Here is a 22,859-nt window from a genome sequence, read left to right on the forward strand (position 1 = left end):
TGGTGCCATTGCTGGGCCTCCTGGAACAGAGCCTGGGCTCTGCTCTGAGCTCCCTTACACTTAGGCAGCTTCCCTAGGAATTTGTTGAGGGCAAAATTTGGTTCAAGGGTTTTGAAAAGGATAAAATTACTACAGTCACAAACACAGAAAGGTAGATTATAGGTAGAAATGTGTCTTTACAATAACTAAAGGCTGTTGCTGGTTCTGAGATAGTGCAATGAAATTCCCCGATAATTGCCTGCAAAGAATAGATGATAGCATTTAATAATGTTTAATTGTGGACCTGGTAGTGTAGGCAAGAGCCTTTGGATTCTGTAGTGGAGTGCAGTGTCAAAAATATGTAAAGTCACCTCCCCACCCAAACCCTCTGTGAAGTCTGAAGCTCAGACTCCACAATCCTGGTGACTCCTTGGATTGTTTCAATCTGCATCTTTAACTCGATCCCAAGTGCAGTTTGCCCTCTGAAGTGTAAGCAGCTCTTCAAAATCCCACTAAGAAGTTTTTGCTTTTGGTTTCAAGAGACAGCGCTCGGAGATTGCAGGAATGGGCATAAAGTTCTGCAAGGAAACAGAGCAATGTAAATACCATTAAAATATTGAGCTCTATCCTAAAACAAAGAGAATTCATAATTTCAAAGGGTTGCTTGTGGCACAGGATGAAGAAGATTCTTTATAGCTGAGAAGAGGCTGATCCCAGATGTAGCAACTAATTATTCAAGTGATTGAATCTTGATTCCTTTTGTTTTCTGCAAAAGATACAGTCCAAGCCACGAACATGTGATATTTTAGAAGATAAAATGCCACAAAGTGGAAAAAGAACACGTAAATCAAATTAGTCTGGAGATCTTATTTAATAAAAGCCTTGTAAATGAGAATTTGAAATTCTTTTTGTATATCTTACTTGAGGACTTGGAAAGCAGCCACTGGGCAAAAAAGTCTGCTAAACATAGATCCACAGGGATTAGAGCAAAAGCATGGAATGGTGTTCTGCCATATCCACATCCTTCTTTGCATATTATCACATTTTGGGAAGGTCTCTGCTCCAACATGGAGGGTATGAGAAGAGACTTGAAGGTCTGGCTGGATACAGAGAGCAGCTTTGTGTAAATTGGAATGCTGCACCCTTTGCCAAATCGCTGCTGTAACAATCTTGGTCTGTAGAGTCAAGGCTGGGGTATGTGGATTCCATCTTCTCTGAAAAGTTGCTGGATGTTTTTTGGCGTATCACAGTTGGAACTATACAAGTTTCTCCACAGGGAAATTTTGCTGACTGGAAATTTGAAGGTACTGTGCTTTGCTTCTACTATATGTAGAAGGGATTAGAAAGATGATGAGATTTGCTGCCAGAAAGGTGCTGAGATGAAAATCCCATCATGAGTAATCTTGGTGTACTCCTGCAGCTCAGTTCCTTGAAGTGCCACCTCCACTTATCCTGGTTTAAAAGAAATGTCAGCTGGCACTGGGCATTGACTAGGTTGGGTCAGGCCCATTCTTTTTTTTTTTTTTTTTTTTTTTTTTTTTTTTTTTTTTTTTTTTTGGTTTTTTTTGGTTTTTTTTGTTTACTTCAGGCATAGGCTTGATGGAATTAAAAAGGGATTTCTTGCAGTGGAATTGAATATCCGAATATCTCTTTCAGGTTACTCTCATGGATGCCAACTATGTTATGGACGAGACTCTTGGCACATCCACATTTCCCATCTCTTCTCTGAAACTGGGAGAGAAGAAGGAGGTCCAGTTAACTTTCAATGATGTAAGTTGGGCATTCATGACTTTGCCCTGGTCAGAAGTTTTCTGAGCATTCACTGTAACCCATGGAGAAACACAGAGCCTAAATACACTTTTAAGCCTTAATTATTTATCTTCTTACAGACCTGCTGAGAGGAGAATTAAGCAAAGCAGTGCCACTGAATGCCTTGGTGTCCCTGCTGGAAGAATCCTCTTTAAAAGTCTAGTTTGGGACTTTCTCTGCCTAAAGCAGTTTCTTCCACACTCAGTGCAGTTTAATTTCATGCCCTCAGTTAGTGTGAGGTTACTCAGAGTTTGCTGGTCAGTGCATTGCCCCTCCTGCTGCTGCCTGTGGTTTCCAGAAAGCTGCAGGAATTCTTTTATTATTACATGTTTCACTTTCTGGAAGTGGCTTGTTGTAACACAGACCTGGTTAACATGCAGTGATGCAGGTGATGCAGTAATTGGATTATTCCCTTTAAACACGTCTGCAAATCAAGATAGAGTCTCTTGAACAGGGCTTGTCTGCCTGCACTGTAACTCCTGGAAACTATTGTTAAATCTGGGTGGAATTCAGCTTGTTCTGCACATATTGAAATCTGTAAATACCATCTGCATTTCTGGTTTGGGCTATGGTTTATTGTATGATCAGAGATCTTGATTTGTCACCACTCTGCTGTTTTCCATGTGATATGAATTCAAAAGCATAGTTAGCAGCAAATAACTGGTTAAAGGCCTATTTATTGGAAACCAGAGAGCTTCATATGTGAAGTTTTGCATTTCATTTGGCATAGCCTTAGGGCAGTTGGAATTTTGATACCCTGCATTATTTTTCCTTTTTAAAATAACAGCATTTTTTGAAGTTTCTGCATATTTATTTCACTAAGTATTTCAGTAACTCTTGGGCTTCCAGAGCATGGGCTGAGAGCAGGTCCTGGTTCTGCCAGGCATGAGATGGGGCAGTGAGAAGGAACTGATGAATAGATTTTGCAAACACAGTTAACAAAGCTCATTCCATTAATATAAGGCCTTGCCTTGCTGAATTTATCATCAGTGTTCAGTAAATCTTGGTAGGGAGTCATAGGGGAAAAAAACAGTGCAAAAAAGCCAAATGCACTCTGAAATATATAAGCAAATAGTTAAGGGGAGATGAAGTCAGGTTGAGCCTGATGTAGACAATGTATACATATAATTCCTGAAATTGAAAATGAAATAATATTCCTGAAATATCTGTGGCAGTCTGTGTAAGGTATAGAAAATGCCATGATATGGCCCTGTTGGAATGCTTTCCTCCAAGGGTTTCTTTCATGTGCATACATTTTTATAAGCATTGGATCACTGCATGGTTTCAGGAGTGCTTTCTAAATTAGTAATGCCAGGTGGGGAATAATGTAATTGCTTCCCTGCCTTTGAAGTGCTTCCTCAGTGACTCTTCACTCTGTTTGTTCATGTCTTCCCTTTGTTGTTTCTATGCCTGTTCTTTCTTTTTCCCCCCACCTTGCTCATGTCCGGCCTCATTTGCAATTCCCGTGTCAGGAATTGGGTCTGCTTGTGGGAGTCAGAGGCAGCTGTGCATCACAGATCCTTCACTGCTGTCTGAGGGTCAGGCAGACCTTCAGTCTGGGGTGTTGTGGCTCCATCCCTGGTGCTCACATGCCCCAAGAGAGGAGAAGAATCTGGTTTTATGTAGAGGACAATCTGAGTCTGTCACTCCTCCAGGGCTGCACCAGCAAGGCCATTGCACAGAGACAGGGTGAAAATACCTCTCCATTCTCTCTTAGTTCCACAGCCAGTACTCCTGGATTGTGTCTGACAGGGAATTGGTCCTTTAATCATAACTTTTTAACTTCTTGCCTGCAGTCAAGCCTTACAGTGCTCTGTGAAAGGCAGAGGAGGCGAACCCATAGCTCGTGGCCAGGCAGTTCAGCGTGGTTGGCAAGTGAAGCCATTGTGCAGTGACATTTATTGCATTTTCCAGCAAGCTGTAAGCCATCACCCTTCCTGATTGCTAATTAAGGCATGTTTAGCTGTGGAGAGACACTTGGTGGCTCCTGTGGAACACAGAGCAGTGATTCCCTCGCACAGGTGGCACTTAGATGTGATCCCCTGGTTCTCCTGCCATGAGTGGGTGAAGAGCATCAGATCCCCTCAGGACACAGATGAGTTGCACTGTCAGGAAGAGATTAGCAGTGCAAGAAAGGCAAACCAGTGACATCTGAGGGATGAAAGCCAGCACTTACCAACATTTTCCACTGTATTCAGTTCTAGTGGTGTATTTTGGAATCACACCATGTGCTTTAAAAAAAATCCATAGAAAAAAATCTCATTCATATGTGCCAAAAATATCCTCCTTTTTTAAAAAAAGTGAAGAGGAAAGAAAGAAAAGTTCTGACAGTAGTAGTTGATGTTCCAGGTGTGTTTGTGGGTTTTCCCTCTCTAAGTGCTGTAACCATATTTAAATATTTCTTGCTTAGGTCACAGAAATGACTTTGGAATTGTCTCTGGAAGTATGGTGAGTATCTCTTTTTTTTGGGGGGTTTTTTTGGGTCTTTTTTTTTTTTTTAAAGGGTGAAAATATACCAGCAGCAAAGTATTTTTTTTTTTTATTTTAAACTGTTCATTAAAATTGTAATGGAATCACAGAATATCCTGAATTGGAAGGCACCCACAGGGATCATCAATGTCCAACTCCTGGCCCTGCACAGGACACCCCAAGAGTCCCACCTGGTGGGATTTTCTTAAAAACATGTGAGGTAGAGTGCAAAAATTCCTTGTTGTAGCATAGAAATACCAGGTACTGTAAAAGTGAGGAGATTTTACAGCTTTGGTTTATTTTCACATTGTAATTCTGTTATTGACTCAACACCCTTACTGGGACTAAGAGGTGTGACCCTTCCAAATGTTCGTAGGAGCGAGGCCATCCCCCGTAGATCTCCAGCCTGGTTTATGTGAAGGCCTTTCCTTCTCAAGAGCTTTGTTTCTAAAAAACCCACAGACCTCACTCAGGTGCAGCTTCATCCTCACTGTTTCACTTCCTCTGGTAACTTGGCCCCTCGCATGAACTTTCAGCTGCTGTTACAGAGCTGCCCCTCAAATGTATTTAAATGTAAATACCACACAGTGAAGGTTTAGGTGAAGATTTAGGGCCAGGAGTTCTCCATGTAAAAGCTAATCAGATGCCTACCTTTATTTGTCCTTTTTCCCCCCCCTCTCTAGCTGTCTTTCTCCCTCATTCTTCACCTATCCTGGTGAAAGACCATAAATTATATTGAGGCATAATCAGAACAATACATTTCAAGTCTAAAAATTATTTTTTGAGAGCAAGGAATTTAAGGAGTAATTTTTTGTCTGTAGCTATAAATAGGAGCACTGAGCACTGTAATAGTCAAGTTATTTCCTGATTACTCCAGATGACAAACATCCCCCAGGGATAATTTCTGCTCATTATGTTGTACCAGGAAAATGCATTTGTGGGTGGTCCTTGAGACCACCCTGAACCAGCCAGGCTTTGTACATTACAAGCATTTTGTATCTCTGACATTAAATAAACACAAGATGCTTGGCTGTGTCTTCTTAGGCTTTGAAACGTAAAGGATCTTATCAAGTTCTGCTGCTACTCCCTGATATCCATGCAGATTGTGGATATCTTCATGGAACATTGCTTCTAGGGACTCTTTTTACCCTTTTTCTTAATCCTATTATTTTATTACATAATAGGTTGTTTTAAAAATCTGAGAATTATTATCTGAGCTCAAATGGATCCATTCCACCAATCTGGGGAATTGTTATCTGAGCTCAAATGGATCCATTCCACCAATCTGGGGAATTATTATCTGAGCCTAAATGGATCCATTTCACCACCATATGCTTTTCAGTGGGTACCAGGGTGGGTTTGTCCACTCCTCCTCTTTGCTGTCCATGGGAAATGGCAGCTGAAGTTGTACCTTAAGTTCAGCACTGAGATCCTTATGCAGCTTTGTGTATATTTTTTGTCCCAAAACCTAGAGAGAAATACAGAGAAAAAGGCTTAGTTTTTCCTGTGGTGTGTCAGTATGAACTGTGCTGTAGGTTTATAATTGTATGTGAGTTCAGAACTCGCTTGCTGTATTTAAATATTTGCTTTCAATGAGTTCTATATAAAATGCATGTCTTAAAGACACATTGCACCTTGCCTCCATCACTTCAGCACTGATGGATGGTGCCAAATGAAAAATACCATTTAATTTCTCTTATGTAAGTGGGTGAGGGTTTTCTGCTGGATTCCCAGGGAGATGTTTGTGGTGCTGTTTGGAATTGAGCCCCTTGTGACAGCCTGTCCCTTTCCCAAACAGCTCCTCCACGGACCTGCGGTTCAGCATGGCCCTGTGCGATGAGGAGAAGAGGTTCCGGCAGCAGCGCAGAGACAACATCATGCACAGCATCAAATCATTCCTGGGGGAGAACAGCCACAGCCTGACCACTTCCCGTGATGTAAGTGTGGAGAGTTCCCACCAGGGTTAGCATCCCCTTTTGGAATCCTTCATTTGCCTGTGAGAGGAAAGAATGAGGCGTGCGAGGTGGAAGGGTTTGATGTAGAAAAATTATAGATGATAAAAATTCTTTTCCTCTATGAATATACAATATTTAGCCTGGAGAGTAATTTTTCTTGGCTCTAAATTTATAATTTAAAGTTTATGACTGGGGGAAACTATAAAAGGAGAGATTTAGATTAGATATTAGGAAGAAATCCTTCCCTGTGGGGGTGGTGAGGCCCTGGCACAGGGTGCCCAGAGAAGCTGTGGCTGCCCCTGGATCCCTGGCAGTGTCCCAGGACAGGTTGGACAGGGCTTGGAGCAGCCTTGGATAGTGGAAATTGTCCCTGGAGTGGCAATGGATGAGCTTTAAGGTCCCTTCCAACCAAATCATTCTGGGATTCTGTGATTCATTGACTCTTTAAACAAACTGCTCCAATTTTTCCCGTTTGAATCCCAGGCTTTGTTAAGGTGTTGGCTCTGATGGGAGATTGCCATCTGAAAAGTGCCTCAGGGTGTGTGAAATACCTGCTGAATCCTGCAGTGGCTCTGGGACTCACCCAGCACAGAATATGCCCCTGCATGCCCAGTACCGATCCCGTGCTCTGTGACCTTCATCCCTGAAAGACTAGACAGGAAATGAGCTGGTTTAAATTTAGAGTCAGCTTGGAAATTAGTTTATTTCTTCCCTTCCTTCTTTTCCTTGAGCCAGTTTGACTGGATTAGGGTTATGGAATTTTATTTCTTTGAAACATGAGGAACTGCAGCTTTCCTTGACTTGCTGGTGCTTTGGACCAAGCCAAGAGGAAGGGAAGCCAGCAGATCTCAATGGGCTGATGGTGGCTTGGGACATCTCACAGAATCAGAGAATGGTTTGGGTGGGAAGGGACCGTAAGGATCATCCAGTTCCACCCCCTTCCACTATCCCAGGTGGCTCCATGGCCCATCCAACCTGGCCTTGGACACTGCCAGGGATCCAGGGACAGACAGCCACAGCTTCTCTGGGCACCCTGTGCCAGGGCCTCACACCACAGTGAGGAGGGCCCCAGATCCTACTGAGCTCTTCAGTGGTTTCATAAAACACTGCATTATTAGAGTTAATTAAGAATCCACTTGGTACAGATCTAGTTATTTTGTTGTAGCTTTCCCATCCTCTTCCTTCCTTGCCCATTCCCTCTCCTGTGCTGCTTCCAGAATTGTGACAGGAACATTTTCTGCCTGTCAAGCAATGAACAGAGTCCATGAATTAATCTGGGTTGATACCATCATTGACATTGATTCCTTTTGTACATTTTTAATATAAAGAGAATGTGACAGTCTTTTGCAACTAGAACTGAAGAATATCTTTTACATTTCTGTGAAGCTTTGAGCAGGTGGTAAATGTTTTATTGTTGTGTACTTTTGAACTCTGTCTTGCTTTGTGAATGTTCTGCTGTGAACTTTGAGGAACATGAAAGAATTTAACGAGTATTGTACACATTTGAATTGGACTGAGATAAATGGTGTGTATTGAGAAGGAACATTTTTGAAATTTCTTAATTTTTAGTTCAGTTATTTTAATCTTAACACATGCAGATCTTCTCAGAGTAGGACTCTGTCAGTGTGACATTGGTGTGACCTAGAGCAGAATAGGATCTTCCTCAGAAAGGATGTGGATATTCTGCCAAGCTCCAGTTGGAACTCAGTGCCTCAGGTCTCAGTTCCTTGCAGGTGGCATCTGTGCATGAATTATTACAAAGGATAGCTAAGATCTCTTATTCTTTGTGTCCATCATCTTCCCTTGGTATCCCTCACTGACTCCAGTACTGAAATTTTATCAGTTAAATTGCATCTTCCCATTTTTCATATGCCAAATGTGTATTTCTAAGCTTACAGAATTTTTATCTGTTTCTAGCAAGGAAAAAACCCTTTTTGTTCAAATTAAACTGTAGCTTTACTTTTATTGCTACAGATGGAAGATGGCAGGAGGATTTATAGGATGTTTGAAGTCTTAACATGAAGTTGGGAGACATTGAGTAGTCTTAGCTGTCTGTGGGTCTTGTTTAATCTTGGGCAAGTCACATACTCAAAATTCACCCAAGTTGCTTCATCTGTGAGTAGCTTGTGCTTTGCAGGGATACTGGGAGACTTTAATACCTCTGAATTCATTATACATGTCTGGATGGGGAAGTGAGTAGTTTCAAATTTCCTAACTTAATCCTGAGGCACATTCTAGAAACACAGAGGTGGAGATTTCTCGTACTTCTGTTATTGCTTGGTTTATTTTTTTAATTTTTCTGCTTCAAGCAATTTTCTAAAAATACCATAATCTTCCAAAGAAAGCATATAGTTCTCTATGATTGGATTTGCAGAACAATTTTTTAATAATAATTTGTGTGCCCTATGGCATTCTTTTTCCACCACAGGTATTCAGATTTTGCACACTGTGTTTCCAGGGCATTTGGATAAAGACTCATTCCCAAAACAAGATTTAGTATGATTTAGCTTTTTCTGATTACTGGAAGATAGGATTAAGAACCTTTTGGTTTGAGTGCTGGTGGTTCTGTACAAAGGATTTGGGGTTCAGCAGAGGAATTGTGCAGCCCTTGGTATATCCTCTTTTCTCTGTTCTTCATCAGGGTGTGGTTTCTTGGTTCTTGGCTTTGGGTGCTCTGGCTACAGCTCATTCCCCCCCTCCACCCCCCCCTGCTTCTGCCCTATTTATCCCATAGAGCAACTTGCAGGGTGGGTGTATTTCATTTCAGTTTTTACTATTTTGTGCCCTTAAACACGTCAGAAACTAAATTGGAGTTAAAAAGCTGGTTTAACAAACCTGACAGGAGGGGACAGCCAGGGGTGGTCAGGCTCTGCTCCCAGGGAACAGGGACAGGATGAGAGGGAATGGCCTCAGGCTGTGCCAGGAGAGGATCAGGTTGGATATTAGGGAAAATTTCTTCATGGAAGGGGCTGTAAAGCATTGGAAGGGGCTGCTCAGGGCAGTGCTGGAATCATCATCCCTGGAAGTGCTCAAAGTGTGGCTGTGGCACTTGGGGACAATGTTTAGTGGTGAACATGGTGTTGGTGCTGGGCTTATGGTAGGACTTGATGATCTTGGAGGTCTTTTCCAACCTGAATGATTTTGTGACTCCATAATCCTCTTTCCCCTTGCTGTACCCACCTTTCCCAGTGCAGGAACCTGGGATGCCCAGAGTGCTTGTGGATCAGGAAACATTTGCAATCAGGATGTTGGTGTCTCTCCTGGGCATTCCCAGCCTGTCTCCTTAGTGGATTCCTCTGTCTCCTGAGGGACTCTCCCATTTTCCCAGTGCCAGTGCACTGATGGGTGGAGCAGTGGTGCTCTGGGAGTGTTCTCACACAGCTTCTCCAGGCTTGCATCTGCAGGTGACATCTCCACCCTGTTGGGATGTGTCTGCTCAGGCTGAGTGGGCAGTGCTCCTGAGGAGCTTTCAAAGCCTCCCCACCTTATTAAAGGAGTGATTACTGACATGGCTCTTCCTTCAAAGCAGCTGCTCCGTTATTGGGGTGTTGGCTTAACAAAACATATCCCAAATCCTTCCCGGGGCTGTGTCATTTTTGGGATAGATCCCTATCTCTAGAGCTGCACGATGAATACCTGTGGTTTCTATTACTAAAGCTGAGCACTGATGAAGGAGGTAACAAAATAATCTCACTGCATCAAGAATAAGCAGTTTTGGGGAGTGGAAGCCTCAAGAAACATCTTGAGTGCCTTGGTCATTGTTCATGGGCATTTCCTTGGGACTGTCAGTCCTCAGGGGAGTTTCATGGCTTGGAGCATGGAGTCTGCAGAAAGAACAGGACTCTGTCATCACATGGATCCTTTTCCTGTCACTAATCCTGTTTATTGGCACCTGGAATTGCCTTTCAGGGAGATTTTTGACAGATTAGCAGTTTGATCAGATAGGGTCTTTCTGCACAGCTGTGCCATTCTTTTTATGCTCAGTAACAATCAAGAGGTGGTTCCTTTGTCACCCCTGAACAGTGGAAAATCCTCCTGGATTTTGGAAACTGGGAACCAGATGAGCCCTTTACTTAGGCCAAAACATATGATGGTGGGAGCAAATGAATTTTTATTTTATTTTTGTCTTCTTTTTAGATACCTGGGGAAACTGTGCAGTTGAGGGGAACAGCCTGGATGTCAGGGCTGGGAAGTAAGAAGGAGAAAAGTGTAAAATGAACCCCTGTGGACACAATTTTAACCTGATGCCATAATAAACATGGTTCTGCTCACTCCTCTCTTGGTGGCTGAGTAGTTGTCCAGATGCCTATGAATTCCCATTAGCTCTCTGGTAGTTTTTGCAAAGTGGTGGTAAAATTGAGATTGTCTTCATGCTTTGTAGTAATAGTGGATGTTTTTGTTATAAAACTTGTTTTTAAATTCCCAGTCAAAATATTATTTGTCTCTGTTCTATTTCTCATTAGTAGATTTTACTGCCTTTGTCTCTGTCACGATATGAATTGAATTAAAGCTGGTGTTTAGGCTGCTTTAAAAATCCATGTGGTCTTATAACTAAATAGTTCCTTTAATAACTAAATTTAATATCTCCTCTATTTCACATCATGGATAAGAAGGACAGACATTCTAAAAAAATTCTGAGTATGTTTTTTGTTTTGAAATCTTGCTACAATGGTGACTTCTTCAAATAAATTGTAATTCTTCTTGGGGTGTCCAGGGGCTGGACTGAGTGCTCCCAGGGCGTGTCCCTTGTCCCTGATGTGGTGCTTGTGTTGTCTCATCCCTGCAGGTGCCTGTGATCGCTGTGCTGGGCTCGGGAGGGGGGTTCCGGGCCATGGTGGGCTTTGCTGGAGTCATGAAAGCACTTTATGAGTCAGGAGTCCTGGACTGTGCCACCTACATTGCTGGGCTCTCTGGATCCACCTGGTAAGGCCTTCCTCTTGCTTATCCTCAGCTTCCCTGCAGCAAGTCCTGAAGGAATTGTCACCAGAGCTGACTTACGTCTATGGTTATAATTTACAGCACATTTTACACATCCAGATCTGATGGGGGAAGTGTTTTGGGTGCCCCAAAGGGCAAGGACAGCTCAGACTCCAGCTGCTCTTCCAGGAATGGATGGATGGAGGTGCCACACATATGCGCCCATATTTCTGTATCAACACCTAATGTGTGTTGTTTTATTTTCCTGATTAAAAGTGAAAAACCAAAAAAATCCCTTGTGATTTGAAGCTGATGACTCAAATCAACCCAGAATGTGTTGTATGCTTCAGGAGGGCTTTTAGAACTCCTCAAAATCACTGAAAGATCTTCTGCTCCATTTTACACCCAGTGTAAAATCCTGGTGGATTTATTGGGAATGTCTGGGGCCTGGCTTCAACCCTGCAGGGCATCCCTCTGTGGATTACCCACTGTCTCAGTCCCACTGGCACTGTTTAATTTAGACAGTACATCAGGTTTTAAAATAGTTCATTTAACCTTGAGGAGCAGGCACAGGCATTGATGGAGGAGATCTTGCTGTTATCTTCAGTTCCTGATGACTATCTGTGAAGAACACAAATTCTTTTTGGAGATGCTCAGGGAAAGGACAAGGAGTAATTGGATTAACTGTTAGGGAAACTATGTTGCAGGGAGAGTGGCCAAGCACTGGAATGTGTTGAGCCATGCTCACCTGAGCAGGCTGGGGACGGTGTCATCCTCAGTCTGACTCAGGCAGTGCTCATGTGGAAGCTGAACTTGGCTGAGCACAGCCCTGAGCAGCCTCATCTGACTTAGGCTGGCTCTGCATTGAGCAGGAGGCTGAAGCAGAGACCTCGAGGGTCCTTTCAGACTCGGGCATGAGATTATACAAATGTCTCAATTCTTTGAGAGTAAAAGACTTGTTGTAATATGAACGAGCAGGGAATCTGCCTGGTTTAGCTCTAAGGAAGCATGTGAATTTTAATTCCACACTCTAACCCCAGAGTTGACTCTTGAAGGAGATAATGATCAGTTCTGTTCCTTGTATGGTTTTTTTTTGTCAATTATTTTTCATTGTGTTAAGCTTGCTTCCCCTCTCCCAGACTAGAGGGAAGCTTTCAGAATGCCAGGAGGTTTTGAAATGCCAGAAGTGTCTGTGAACTGGAGTAATTTTGTCCTTTAGATTGGACTATAAAAGGTGGGAACCCATTTTTCTCTCTCGTGGTGGGAACAGATTTATCCCTGTCCATTGAGAGAGATGGATGCACTTCTGTCACAGCTGTGAAAAGCAGAAGGTGGATGAAGAGCAGTGGAATAGTGCAATGTCGTGTTGTAAAACATTACCTGTGTTTCTAGGGAAGGGTTTGCAATCCCTGCTCAGGACAGACGTCACTTTGCTGGCTATGAGGTCTTTTTTTGGGGAAAACCCAGGGGTGAATACATAGTTGATCTAATGTAAACCTATAAAATCTGAATTAAAATAGCGAGATTATTATTTATATTAGATTATCTGCACTGCTCCAGTCAGGAACAGATTGGAGACAGTTGTGTTTGAACAAATTTGCCTTTGCTCTCTGATGTCATCCTTCAGTCTTTTCTTGCTTGATGAATAAATAAATTGACACTTTGGCACTCCCTTCCTTTTCTTTCTTTTCCATTCAGTCTATCTTTTGGAAATAATTCTCTTTTCTTTTTTTCCTGAAGGGTGGAGAATTCCTTTCCTGGTGGCACAGGCAGGTTTTTGCTTGTCCCCTCAGCTGCATGCCTAACCTTGGATCAATGCTTCTCTGCCATCTTGCTTCAACCTTGTGCTGACTTCTCCAGCTGCCTTCCCCTTTCCCTGCACGCAGGAGCTGACGCGGAGCCCGTGGATGGAGTCCTGGCAGCCCACGTGGGACAGGGCTGGTTGTGCTGTCACAGAAATGGCTGGGCATGACCTCAGGGCCAGGCTGACCCCGTGTGTGTCTCAGAGCTGTGCCTGGACTAAGGGATGTGTACCTGGGCCAGGTCACTGGGTAAATAATAGTAAATGAGCCTCTCACAGATTAGAAGGGCCTGTCTTGGTGTGGCCTAACCCAACCAAGTGGAAGCCAGGGCTGCCTGCACGTGTGTCTGAGGTTTGTTTGCAGTAAAACTAAGCTTGTTTCTCAGTGACAAACTCATGATTGGCCTCATCCTCACAGTCAATTAACTCTCTGCACAGGCTGTAGTTACTGTGCTTCAGTTTATTATGGAAGCATCATATCCTGGGAAGTGGGGCCATATCCAGGCCAGAACCCCCTGTACCCAGGGCTGAGTCCCCAGCATGGGCAGCAGAACAGGGATTGGGATTCTGCCTCTGTGCTCAGGTGAGACCCCACCTGCAGAGCTGCCCCAGCACAGGAAGGAGCTGGAGCTGCTGGAGAGAGTCCAGGGGAGGCACCAGGATGGTCAGAGGGATGGAGCAGCTCTGCTGGGAGGAAAGGATGGGAGAGCTGGGATTGTTCACCTGGAGAAGCTTTGAGGTGACCTCATTGTGGCCTTGCAGTGGCTGAAGGAGCCAACAGGAAACATGGAGAGAGACAATCTCCAAGGGATGGAGTGACTGGACACAGGGAATGGCTTCCCACTGACAGATAGTAGGTTTAGATGGGATATTGGGAAGAAATCCTTTCCTTTGAGGGTGGGCAGGCCCTGGCACAGGGTGTCCAGAGAAGCTGTGGCTGCCCCTGGATCCCTGGCAGTGTCCAAGGCCAGGCTGGACAGGGCTTGGAGCAAATCTGGCCTAGTGGAAGGTGTCCCTGCCCATGGCAGGGGGTGGCACTGGATGGGCTTTAAGGTCCCTCCGAACCCAAACCATTCTGGTATTCTGTGATATTTTAGGAATTTTTTAGTAGTGATAATGAACTGGAGGGCAGAGAGGTGCCTCTTACAGGGAGAGAACTGCATGTGTCCTTCTAGGACCTGCAGTCTGCCACACAGCTGTGCTAACTGGAGGAGCTCCTTTCAGCTTAGGATGTTCTGTCTGTTATCCCTTAAACAGAAAAATGAGGACTCTTTAATCATTTGCTTCATACACATTATGGAAAATGCATGTTGAGTGTTTGATCCTGTGCTTGTGTTGAGAACAAATTGCTCAGCTTTCTGTGCTTTGAGAAAAAGAAAATTACAGTTTTCTGTATAAATGGAGAGTTAATTAACCTGATTTAATCGGTAACTGTACCAACTCATTTATGAGCTTCGTGTAGCTTCCAGGCAGCTGACACTGCAGCAGGTTTGATGCTCACAGAGCCTGTTTGCCTTTGCAGGTATATGTCAACTCTGTATTCCCACCCTGATTTCCCAGCCAAGGGCCCAAAGGAGATCAATGAGGAGCTGATGAACTCGGTGAGCCACAACCCCCTGCTGCTGCTCACCCCTCAGAAGGTCAAGCGCTACGTCGAGGCTCTGTGGAACAAGAAGAGCTCAGGGCAGCCTGTCACCTTCACAGACATCTTTGGGATGCTCATAGGGGAAACACTGATCCATGATGTGAGTGCTTGTTAAAGCTGTCAAACTCTTATATAATCCCCACTGTTACCGTATTTTTTTTGAAATTACCTTAGTGACATTTAATAAAGGGTGCACATTTTGCTATAAGAATCAGCATTTTCTTAAAGTACTGTTTGATGCTATTAAAGCTGTCAAACTCTTATATAACTCCCACTGGTACTATTTTTTTTTTTTAATTACCTTAGTGACATTTAATAGTGCACATTTTGCTATAAGAAACAGCATTTGCTTAAAAAGTACTAATTTCAATGTGAAAGATCCCCTTGGTTTGTTTGAAAATAAGACAACAGGAGAGCTTCATACTGTTGTATTCTATAATTGAAAATTCCTAATTGGCTGCATCAGGCACAAAAACTTCCAGTTCAAATGAGTCGGGTGAGCAGCAGCTGGATTTGATCTTGTGGCAAGATTGAAATGTGTCAATAGATTTGCAGATGTGATTTAGGCATTTCTGTCCCTCATGAGTGTACACTGATAATAGGTTTTAAACAATTTAAAACACTGAAAAAGAGGCAACACAGCATTTAGTGGCAGATGTTATAGAATTCTAATGCTGAAGGGCTGTTAATGATTGTGTGAGGTTGGTGACAAGTCCCTGTGTACCAAGGGATGAAAAAAATTCACAGATGTTTAATTTAAATCAGAACCTGACACGTCACTTATCAAATTTCATTGGCAAGAGGAGTCACTCAGATCTTTATATAAAATAAAAATATGTGATATTTATTTTTATATGATAGATATGTGTGTGTATATATGTATGTATATATATATATATATATATATATATATATCAGCAGGCCTTTAGAGGATGTGTTTGGGACCAATGTCTTTCTTTCCCTGCAGAGGATGGACACCACTCTGAGCAATATGAAAGAGAAGGTCAATAATGCCCAGTGTGCTCTGCCACTCTTCACCTGTCTGCACGTCAAACCAGATGTCTCAGAGCTGATGTTTGCAGGTGTGTTCCCAATCTGTGTTGAGTCACTTGTGGCAAGGAGGGGAGGTGTGTGGCTGGTTAAAAAACCCTTGTTTTTAATGCACCTGAGACTAATTGCATCTGACTTCTGGGAATCTGACAGAGTGATAAGAAGTTACTCAGGGATAAGTGATGACATATTCAGGTAGGAGTGGCAAGCCAAAGAGAAACCTGGTGACTTCAACGGGGAAAAGATGTTGAAATTAGTGTATCAAACAGGAAAAGGAAAATGTCCTCAGTCACATTCTCATTCAGAGAAGGGTGACATCAACAGATGATGATCTTTGAGGTCTTTACCAACTCTAATGATTCCGTGATTAAAATTGGACAAACAAATTGGATATCATGTCTCTTTTTCACTTCTTTCCCAGTGTGAGGTGCTGTTGGTAACATAAAAAAAAAAGCCCCTTTTACTTGTATTTATTCCATAGGTTTTAATCCCCTCTGGTAACTTCAGGTGAGAGTGGGTCCAGTTGTGGATGATGCTACACTAAGACAAGGATGTGTGCATCTCTGTATAGTTATATACAAGACTGGAAAGGGAAGTGCCAGGTGGTTTGTATTGTATTTCCTAAAATAGTTATTTGGAGAAGCTGCTGTCAAAGCTTTGGCTGGAAATGAAAATGAGGAATTGTAAATTAGACTAAATATTTCATGGGAAAATGTGTCTTTAACTTTACTACGTAGGAAACGGATACCTTTTTGTTTGAATATAGGAGTATTTTGGGTTTTAGATTAATTTCTGTTTTTCAATATATTTTAATTGAATTACTGTTTTAAAACCAAAATTATCTTTTGTTAATAATGTCTTTCCCTAAGCAAGATCAGAAGCACCTGTAGGCTTTACTTTCCTCTATAAAAAGGTGTTCCCTGTGCCAGTGGATCTTGGGTTTGCCTTTTGAGGCTGACATCTCTGTCATTACAGAGGGTGCTGGATCTTGATTGCTTCTTATTTTAAGCTCCATTCCTCCTTTTAGCTATTCCTGATGTGAGAGCCATAGTAAATTTTGAACAGAAATATTTTCACTTCCTAATTGACATTGATTCTAAGGCAGAAATTTTATTTCCCTGAGCAGGCTTTGTGATTTGAGAAATCTCCTTCAGTGCAAATGCAAGCTGGAGGTGGGCTAACACAAATTACTTCTAATTCTCAGTTCAGCACTGTTGTTTCCCTGGTTCTGCACATGTATCTGCCAATTCATGTTTATACAGCTAAAAGGAAATATGAAATTTCTGACTGGGTCTTCAATGGAATTTCCTTCTGTTCCAGTGAATGTGAAGATCTGTGGGTGACTTATTTGGAAAATAGGATGTTGTATTTGACTTAGCTCAGATAAGCATTACCCTGTGAAATGAAACTCCCAGCAGTCATGATTAAATCTTTCCTTTTCAGGACAAGTGTTCACCTTCTGCTCCACACGTCAGCAGGAATATTGTGAGGGTGGATGGCATTCCATGACATGTGGGGATATCTCAAAGCTGTCTCTTTTGCCTTTCTTTTTCAGAATTACTTCTGATTTATTTCCAGTCAAACCAATCCCTGCTAAAAATAGGGAAAGTGAAATAGATGAATGGGTGAAATGCTAAAAAGAGAAGATATGTTTTGTTTGTTATTTGCTCCCTTTTTGAACTGAATTCTCTGATGGAAGCAACTCCACTGGTATCAAACAAAGTGTTTCCAAGTCAGCTAAGATCCATTTTCAAAGGCCTACATCAATAGAATGCAAATAATTTCTGATATTTTCTGCAAAGATCAGAAAATACATTTGAACATTTTATTCCATATTTTTCTTGAGCTCTCTCTTCAATAAAATGGACTTTTAAGGAGATCTTTGGCAATGTTTGAATTGATAAGTTTATCAGCTGCCTCTCAGCTTTGCCTTTTGATATTGGATTTCCTACAAAACTTTTGGTTTGGGTAGAATCCAAATGCCTCTACTAGAATACTTCACAACCCTTGGGCTATTTAGTAATTGGTTTTGTGCCACCTCAGTCACTGCTCTCCATGTTTTTGGTGGAATTGCAGTGAAGGAAAAGCAGCTTGGAGCTGAGACCCACATGTGGCAGCGAACCATGCTGAAGCAGGGGATGAAAACCAGATGTCACTGTGTGTTCCTCATTTGTGATCTCTCCTTTTATACCTCTGGTTTTCCAACCTCATTCTTTTCACCAAAGTTTATTGTGATAAGGGAGAATGAGGATTCTTTCCCTGCTGAGACATCACTGACCTTGATTTGATATTCCTAATGGTTATTTGGCTTCCCATTTCACCAAAATTTCTTTGCTTGGTTCATTTCTGTGTTTTCCTCCATCCGGAGATTTCTGACTGAGCAGTTTTGTTTCTGACTTTGCAGACTGGGTGGAATTCAGTCCATATGAAATTGGAATGGCCAAGTATGGCACTTTCATGTCTCCTGATCTGTTTGGAAGCAAGTTTTTTATGGGGACAGTGGTGAAGAAATATACTGAAAATCCCTTGCATTTCCTGATGGGTGAGTATGTGACAGAAAGAGGCTTAAAAAATAAATGCAATTTCAGTAGTTCATGGACTTTTAAATGCAGTCACACAAAGTGTGAGACAGGAAGTGAAGCTCTCAGTTGTGGAAGACATTCATTTGAAAGATTTCACCAATGTGGATTGGCATTGTTGATTTGTTTCTAATTTCCATGGGTTTTTGTTCTGATTTGGGCATCTGAGCTTATGACTTGGCCTGCTCCAAACTCAGAGGTGTGTTCAGAAAGCAACCAACTGCTTAAACAGTGCTTATTAAGGTTTGTGGAGTCTTATTTTCCTTCTGCCAAGCACCATTCATCGTTTATTTTTTCTCTTTTAGGTGTCTGGGGCAGCGCATTTTCAATATTATTTAACAGAGTCCTTGGTGTCTCCAATTCTCAGAATAAAGGACCCACCATGGAAGAAGAATTAGGTACTATTAGTAAATAATTCCACTATGCAGAGCAATTACTAGCAAGATTCTCCCTCTGTGCAAGTATGGCACTGCTTGTAGTAATTTAAGAATGTGGAATTAATTACCTTTAGTTGCTGGCACTCCTGGATGCTGCTGAGGTGGGGAAAGAGCATTGGGGAAGTTCTTTCCTTTCTTTCATTTTTGTTTCTTGTCACTTGGAGCTGCTGAAAGTCATATGCATCTATCCAGCTCTTTTCTGGTAGCTAATAGAATCCTCTCTTTATGTTGTTGTGTGATTTTTGGACAGCAGAAGCTGACAAGTATTTAATAGTTACTTGTGTAGTCTCTTGACACTGGGATGTGTTATTAAAGGGTTTAGCAGAATGCAGCTACATTTTCTCATCTCTGGGTTGTTAAATTGCTCCATTCTAACCACAGCCTGTGGATTATCTGGTCCTTTGCTTGCAAAATGAGTGGTTTTGGTTTCACTCCTGGCACAGAAATGGCAAGATGACTGTAATGAAAGAGCTGTGGCTTGGTTTGGATGGACTTTATTGAGTTTTATCTGAGAATGTAGTTAATGATAGAAGGCTTTTTACACTTCTGTTTCCTGTTGAGAAAACAGCATTACAGGGGAAGATCTGACCAATAAATAAATTGTCCTAGACAGCCAGATCTTTCTGAAGAGCAAGAAGAGCAAATGTAGATTGAGATAGTTTTTAAATAATAACCTCTGTCTGCCTCCTAAGGGATGGAATTCAGCTGTTTGATAATCTCTTCTTCATGGATGATAACGAGACCTCCTATTTCTGATAGAACTCATGAGTGTTAACAGCTCCTCATGGAGGATCCCTGCCAATAAATGTGATAATGGAAAAGTTTGCTTTTGAAAGGTAGTGAGACACAGAATGTTATCTGTCATCTGTGCCTCGTTTCATGTACCATTTAAAAAATACTCTTTGAAGTGGGGTCAGATGTGAAAATATTCATGTGACTTGAACCACAGTCTGGACCAGAGCGGGAGATGTCCCAGTGCCACTTTGGCACCACAGTAACATTTTCCTAGTTCAGTAGGAGCTACTGAGAGGACAGAAGCTAAACATCTACATTTTAATGAAGGTGAATAAAGTGTGTCAGGTATGTGGTGCAGAGGGGAGTGGGAGGTACTGCTTTAGGATTACATTTTCTTTTCCAGCCCAAAACTTGCAGGCTCAATCTGCTCACCTGCTGCTCACATTGTAATGTCCACAGCAGAACCAGTCTCTTCAGCTGTATTTTCTATTACAAAGGCTATGACAATTTTATGACTCAGATTGTTTTGAAATTCTTAACTGTTCTGCCAGTTAAACCCCTGCAGTTTAAAGGAATTTATATTTCTTTCAACAGAAAATATTAGGCTAAAGCACCTTGTGAGCAATGACAGCTCAGACAGTGAAGATGAGTCACAGCATCCAAAAGGTAAGGAAATGCTCAGTTTTCATTTCATCGTTTCCTTTTCCCATCAGCTTTGTGTGGCTCAGCAAGATAGAGAAAAAGAGACCCCAGGGGGTTCTGGGCTTCACTTCATGTCTCCTGCTCAAGCTGATCATCAGGTGATTCTCTCACACACGTCTGGAATTCCACATACATCCCAAAAAATGTGGTTTGCTGGGCCACAGCTCTCTGGAAGTCTGTTTCCAGCAAGCTGCTGAGCTGAGAGGCACCTTGGAATTGTTGCCCACCCCCTAAACCAACACTATCCATTGTTTTCAAGGGTTTTGTGATCAAATATTTACCTGAGATTGGTTTAATGTGTGTTTCCAGCATTCACAAGTGTCTTCTAGCACCTTTACAAATGACATCTGATACTGGAAATTCCTCATGCATGGCACAGTGTTTGTAACAGTGCCCAAATCCAGGTGCCCAGAAGAGGCACAGCCACAAAGGGAATGTTGGGCAGTGGGAAGAAAAGATTCTATTGACAATTACCTCTGAGAACCTAAAGCACCTGGAGATTTCTGGTGTCTTAGTCAGCTTTCTGTATTTGATTATATTTTGGAGTGATTTTCACCTGCAAAAATGGAGTTTTATTTTTAACAAGTGGAGCAAAGATGAGAATGCAGCTGTTTGTGATTTCAGGATCTACAGAAGAAGAGAAAATCCTGTATGGTGAGACAGGGAGTTATGTCGTTAGCTCAGCTAATTGATTGCTTCTTCAACTCCCCTTATGTGTAAAACCGTAGGTGGTACCAGGTTTTGTGTTTATTTTTGGATTTCCTGTTTGAACACTACAGCCAGCACCAAACACATTTCTCTCCTAGTCTGTAGCCATAGTGAACAACCAACAAATCTGGGATTGTAAACATTTGTAAATCCTTCTCACTTTCATAGAATGTTATTGGACAGATGTTGGTCTTCTCTGATGCTTGTTTTCTCTCTGCTTATGTAAAACTCAGTTACTTCAAAGCGTGGGTTAAAGAGGCATGTTTAAAAGCTGGATTTAAAGTATCAAACTTGAGCCTGAATTATTTTCTTATCCAAAACACCACCAAAAAGTCAAGTTCTGACAGGTAAATGAATGCAGGGTGGTGCCAGTCCAGGTCATTTTTACTGCGAGCTCCAACTGCAGACATCCAAGTCTGAATCTTTCATTGAATTCTTTATTTAATTAAAGCCAGATATTAATTGTAGTTTAGAGTTTACTGTAATGATAATTTCAGGTATTTTAGAATTCCCATGCTATAGTATTATCCTTTATGTAGACTGATTCTGCTTTCCTGAGCAAAGCTAGATTTCTAACAGGCAGGAAAGGTGGAGAAGGGCTGTCAGTGCACATCCAGATGAATTTAAGTCTATATCAAGTATGGATCTTATCAGCTCAGGTCTATCGCTGAGCCCAGCAGAGCTTACAGAGAAAGCCCTGCTCAGGTCATTTAATGTTCCCAGTCTATTTTCCCGATGGACGCATCCACACTATTGTGGTGTAGAAGAAAAGTTTCACTGGGCTGTGAAGTTGAAAGGGTGAATTCTCTGCACTTCTCTGAAATCATTGTTTCAAAGCTCCATCATCCAGCCCCTGGCTCATTGAAAGAACCTTTTTATTTTTGTTGATCCTTTATTTTATAGCCCCTGCAATGCTGGGGTTACACTTGCTGTGTTTAAATACCACTGCTGGGTGTTCTCATTTTTGTGTGCAGGCACCGAGGGCGCTGAGGCAAGGCAGGAGCAGCAGGAGAGGCAGCAGGAGAGCAGCCAGGAGAGCTGGGTGCAGCGCATGCTGATGGCCCTGGTGGGGGACAGCGCCCTGTTCAACACGCGCGAGGGCCGTGCTGGCAAGGTGCACAACTTCATGCTGGGGCTGAACCTCAACAGCTGCTACCCCCTGTCCCCTCTGGCAGAGCTGCTCACCCAGGAGTCCCTGGAGGAGGAGGAGCCGGCAGCAGTGGCAGGTCAGTTCCCAGCACGCTGGTGCTGTGCGTGGTTATTAATGAAGGCAGAGGCAGCGAGTTCCCGGCACGGTACCATCACACCAGGAGGGCCACAGCAGCACTGTGGACATTGTCCAGCAGTGGAGCTTGTGAGGGGACTGGGGGGCTCAAAGGGCACCACACAGTGACTCCTGCCTGCTCCCTGCCCTGTCCCTTGGCACACTGTGTGGAGCAGCCACTGGAGGGACAGTGGCTCTTGGTTTGGCAGAAGGGGACCAAGCTGCTTTTGTGTATGGTGCCCTTTGTTACATCTGCTTTCTCACTGTCTTGGCCTTCTCCAAAGGGTATCCAGGGTGTTCCTTGGCTCTTATTGATGCTAAGCCTGCTGGTGGAAATTAAACCTTTCCTTGTTCTCCTGCAGGGCTTCCCTGTTGCAAAACCTTTGTAGCTCATCTGCTGTCTTCATCTTTTGAAAAACCCCTGGAGGCAACACACTTCTTCACTTGTAGGATCACAGAATCAGTGAATTTTGGAAGGGACCCACCAGGATCATGAGTCCAACCCCTGTCCCTGCCCAGACACCCCAACAATCCCAGCCTGTGCATCCCTGGGAGCGTTGCCCAAACCCTCCTGGAGCTCTGGCAGCCTTGTGGCCGTGCCCATTCCCTGGGGAGCCTGGGCAGTGCCCAGCACCCTCTGGGGAAGAACCTTTCCCTGAGCTCCAGCCTGACCCTGCCCTGGCACGGCTGATAGATTCTTACTTTGCTTGCACCATGTTCTTGCCAGTGTGAATCCACCTGACAAACCATTCCCATTCCAGGGTCCCTGATGTGCAGGTGCACCTATATTTCATGTTGGCTTAAACAAG

The 22,859-nt window shown here is 42.8% G+C and overlaps 1 protein-coding gene across 3 annotated transcripts in view; it reads left to right on the forward strand.

Moving 5' to 3' along the window:
- Positions 1-22,859, forward strand: part of PLA2G4A (phospholipase A2 group IVA) — a 70,912-nt gene that overhangs the window by 38,313 nt on the left and 9,740 nt on the right. For all 3 annotated transcript variants that reach the window (XM_053950250.1, XM_053950249.1, XM_053950248.1), the window contains exons 6-15: positions 1,636-1,749; positions 4,199-4,236; positions 6,056-6,194; positions 10,999-11,135; positions 14,453-14,675; positions 15,543-15,657; positions 18,030-18,167; positions 18,510-18,602; positions 19,971-20,042; positions 21,761-22,012. In XM_053950250.1, the coding sequence (XP_053806225.1) occupies positions 1,636-1,749; positions 4,199-4,236; positions 6,056-6,194; positions 10,999-11,135; positions 14,453-14,675; positions 15,543-15,657; positions 18,030-18,167; positions 18,510-18,602; positions 19,971-20,042; positions 21,761-22,012 (1,321 nt within the window). The remainder of the gene's footprint in view (positions 1-1,635; positions 1,750-4,198; positions 4,237-6,055; positions 6,195-10,998; positions 11,136-14,452; positions 14,676-15,542; positions 15,658-18,029; positions 18,168-18,509; positions 18,603-19,970; positions 20,043-21,760; positions 22,013-22,859) is intronic.

Source organism: Vidua chalybeata, chromosome 9 (genome assembly GCF_026979565.1).
Source record: "Vidua chalybeata isolate OUT-0048 chromosome 9, bVidCha1 merged haplotype, whole genome shotgun sequence".
Classification (NCBI taxonomy): domain Eukaryota; kingdom Metazoa; phylum Chordata; class Aves; order Passeriformes; family Viduidae; genus Vidua; species Vidua chalybeata.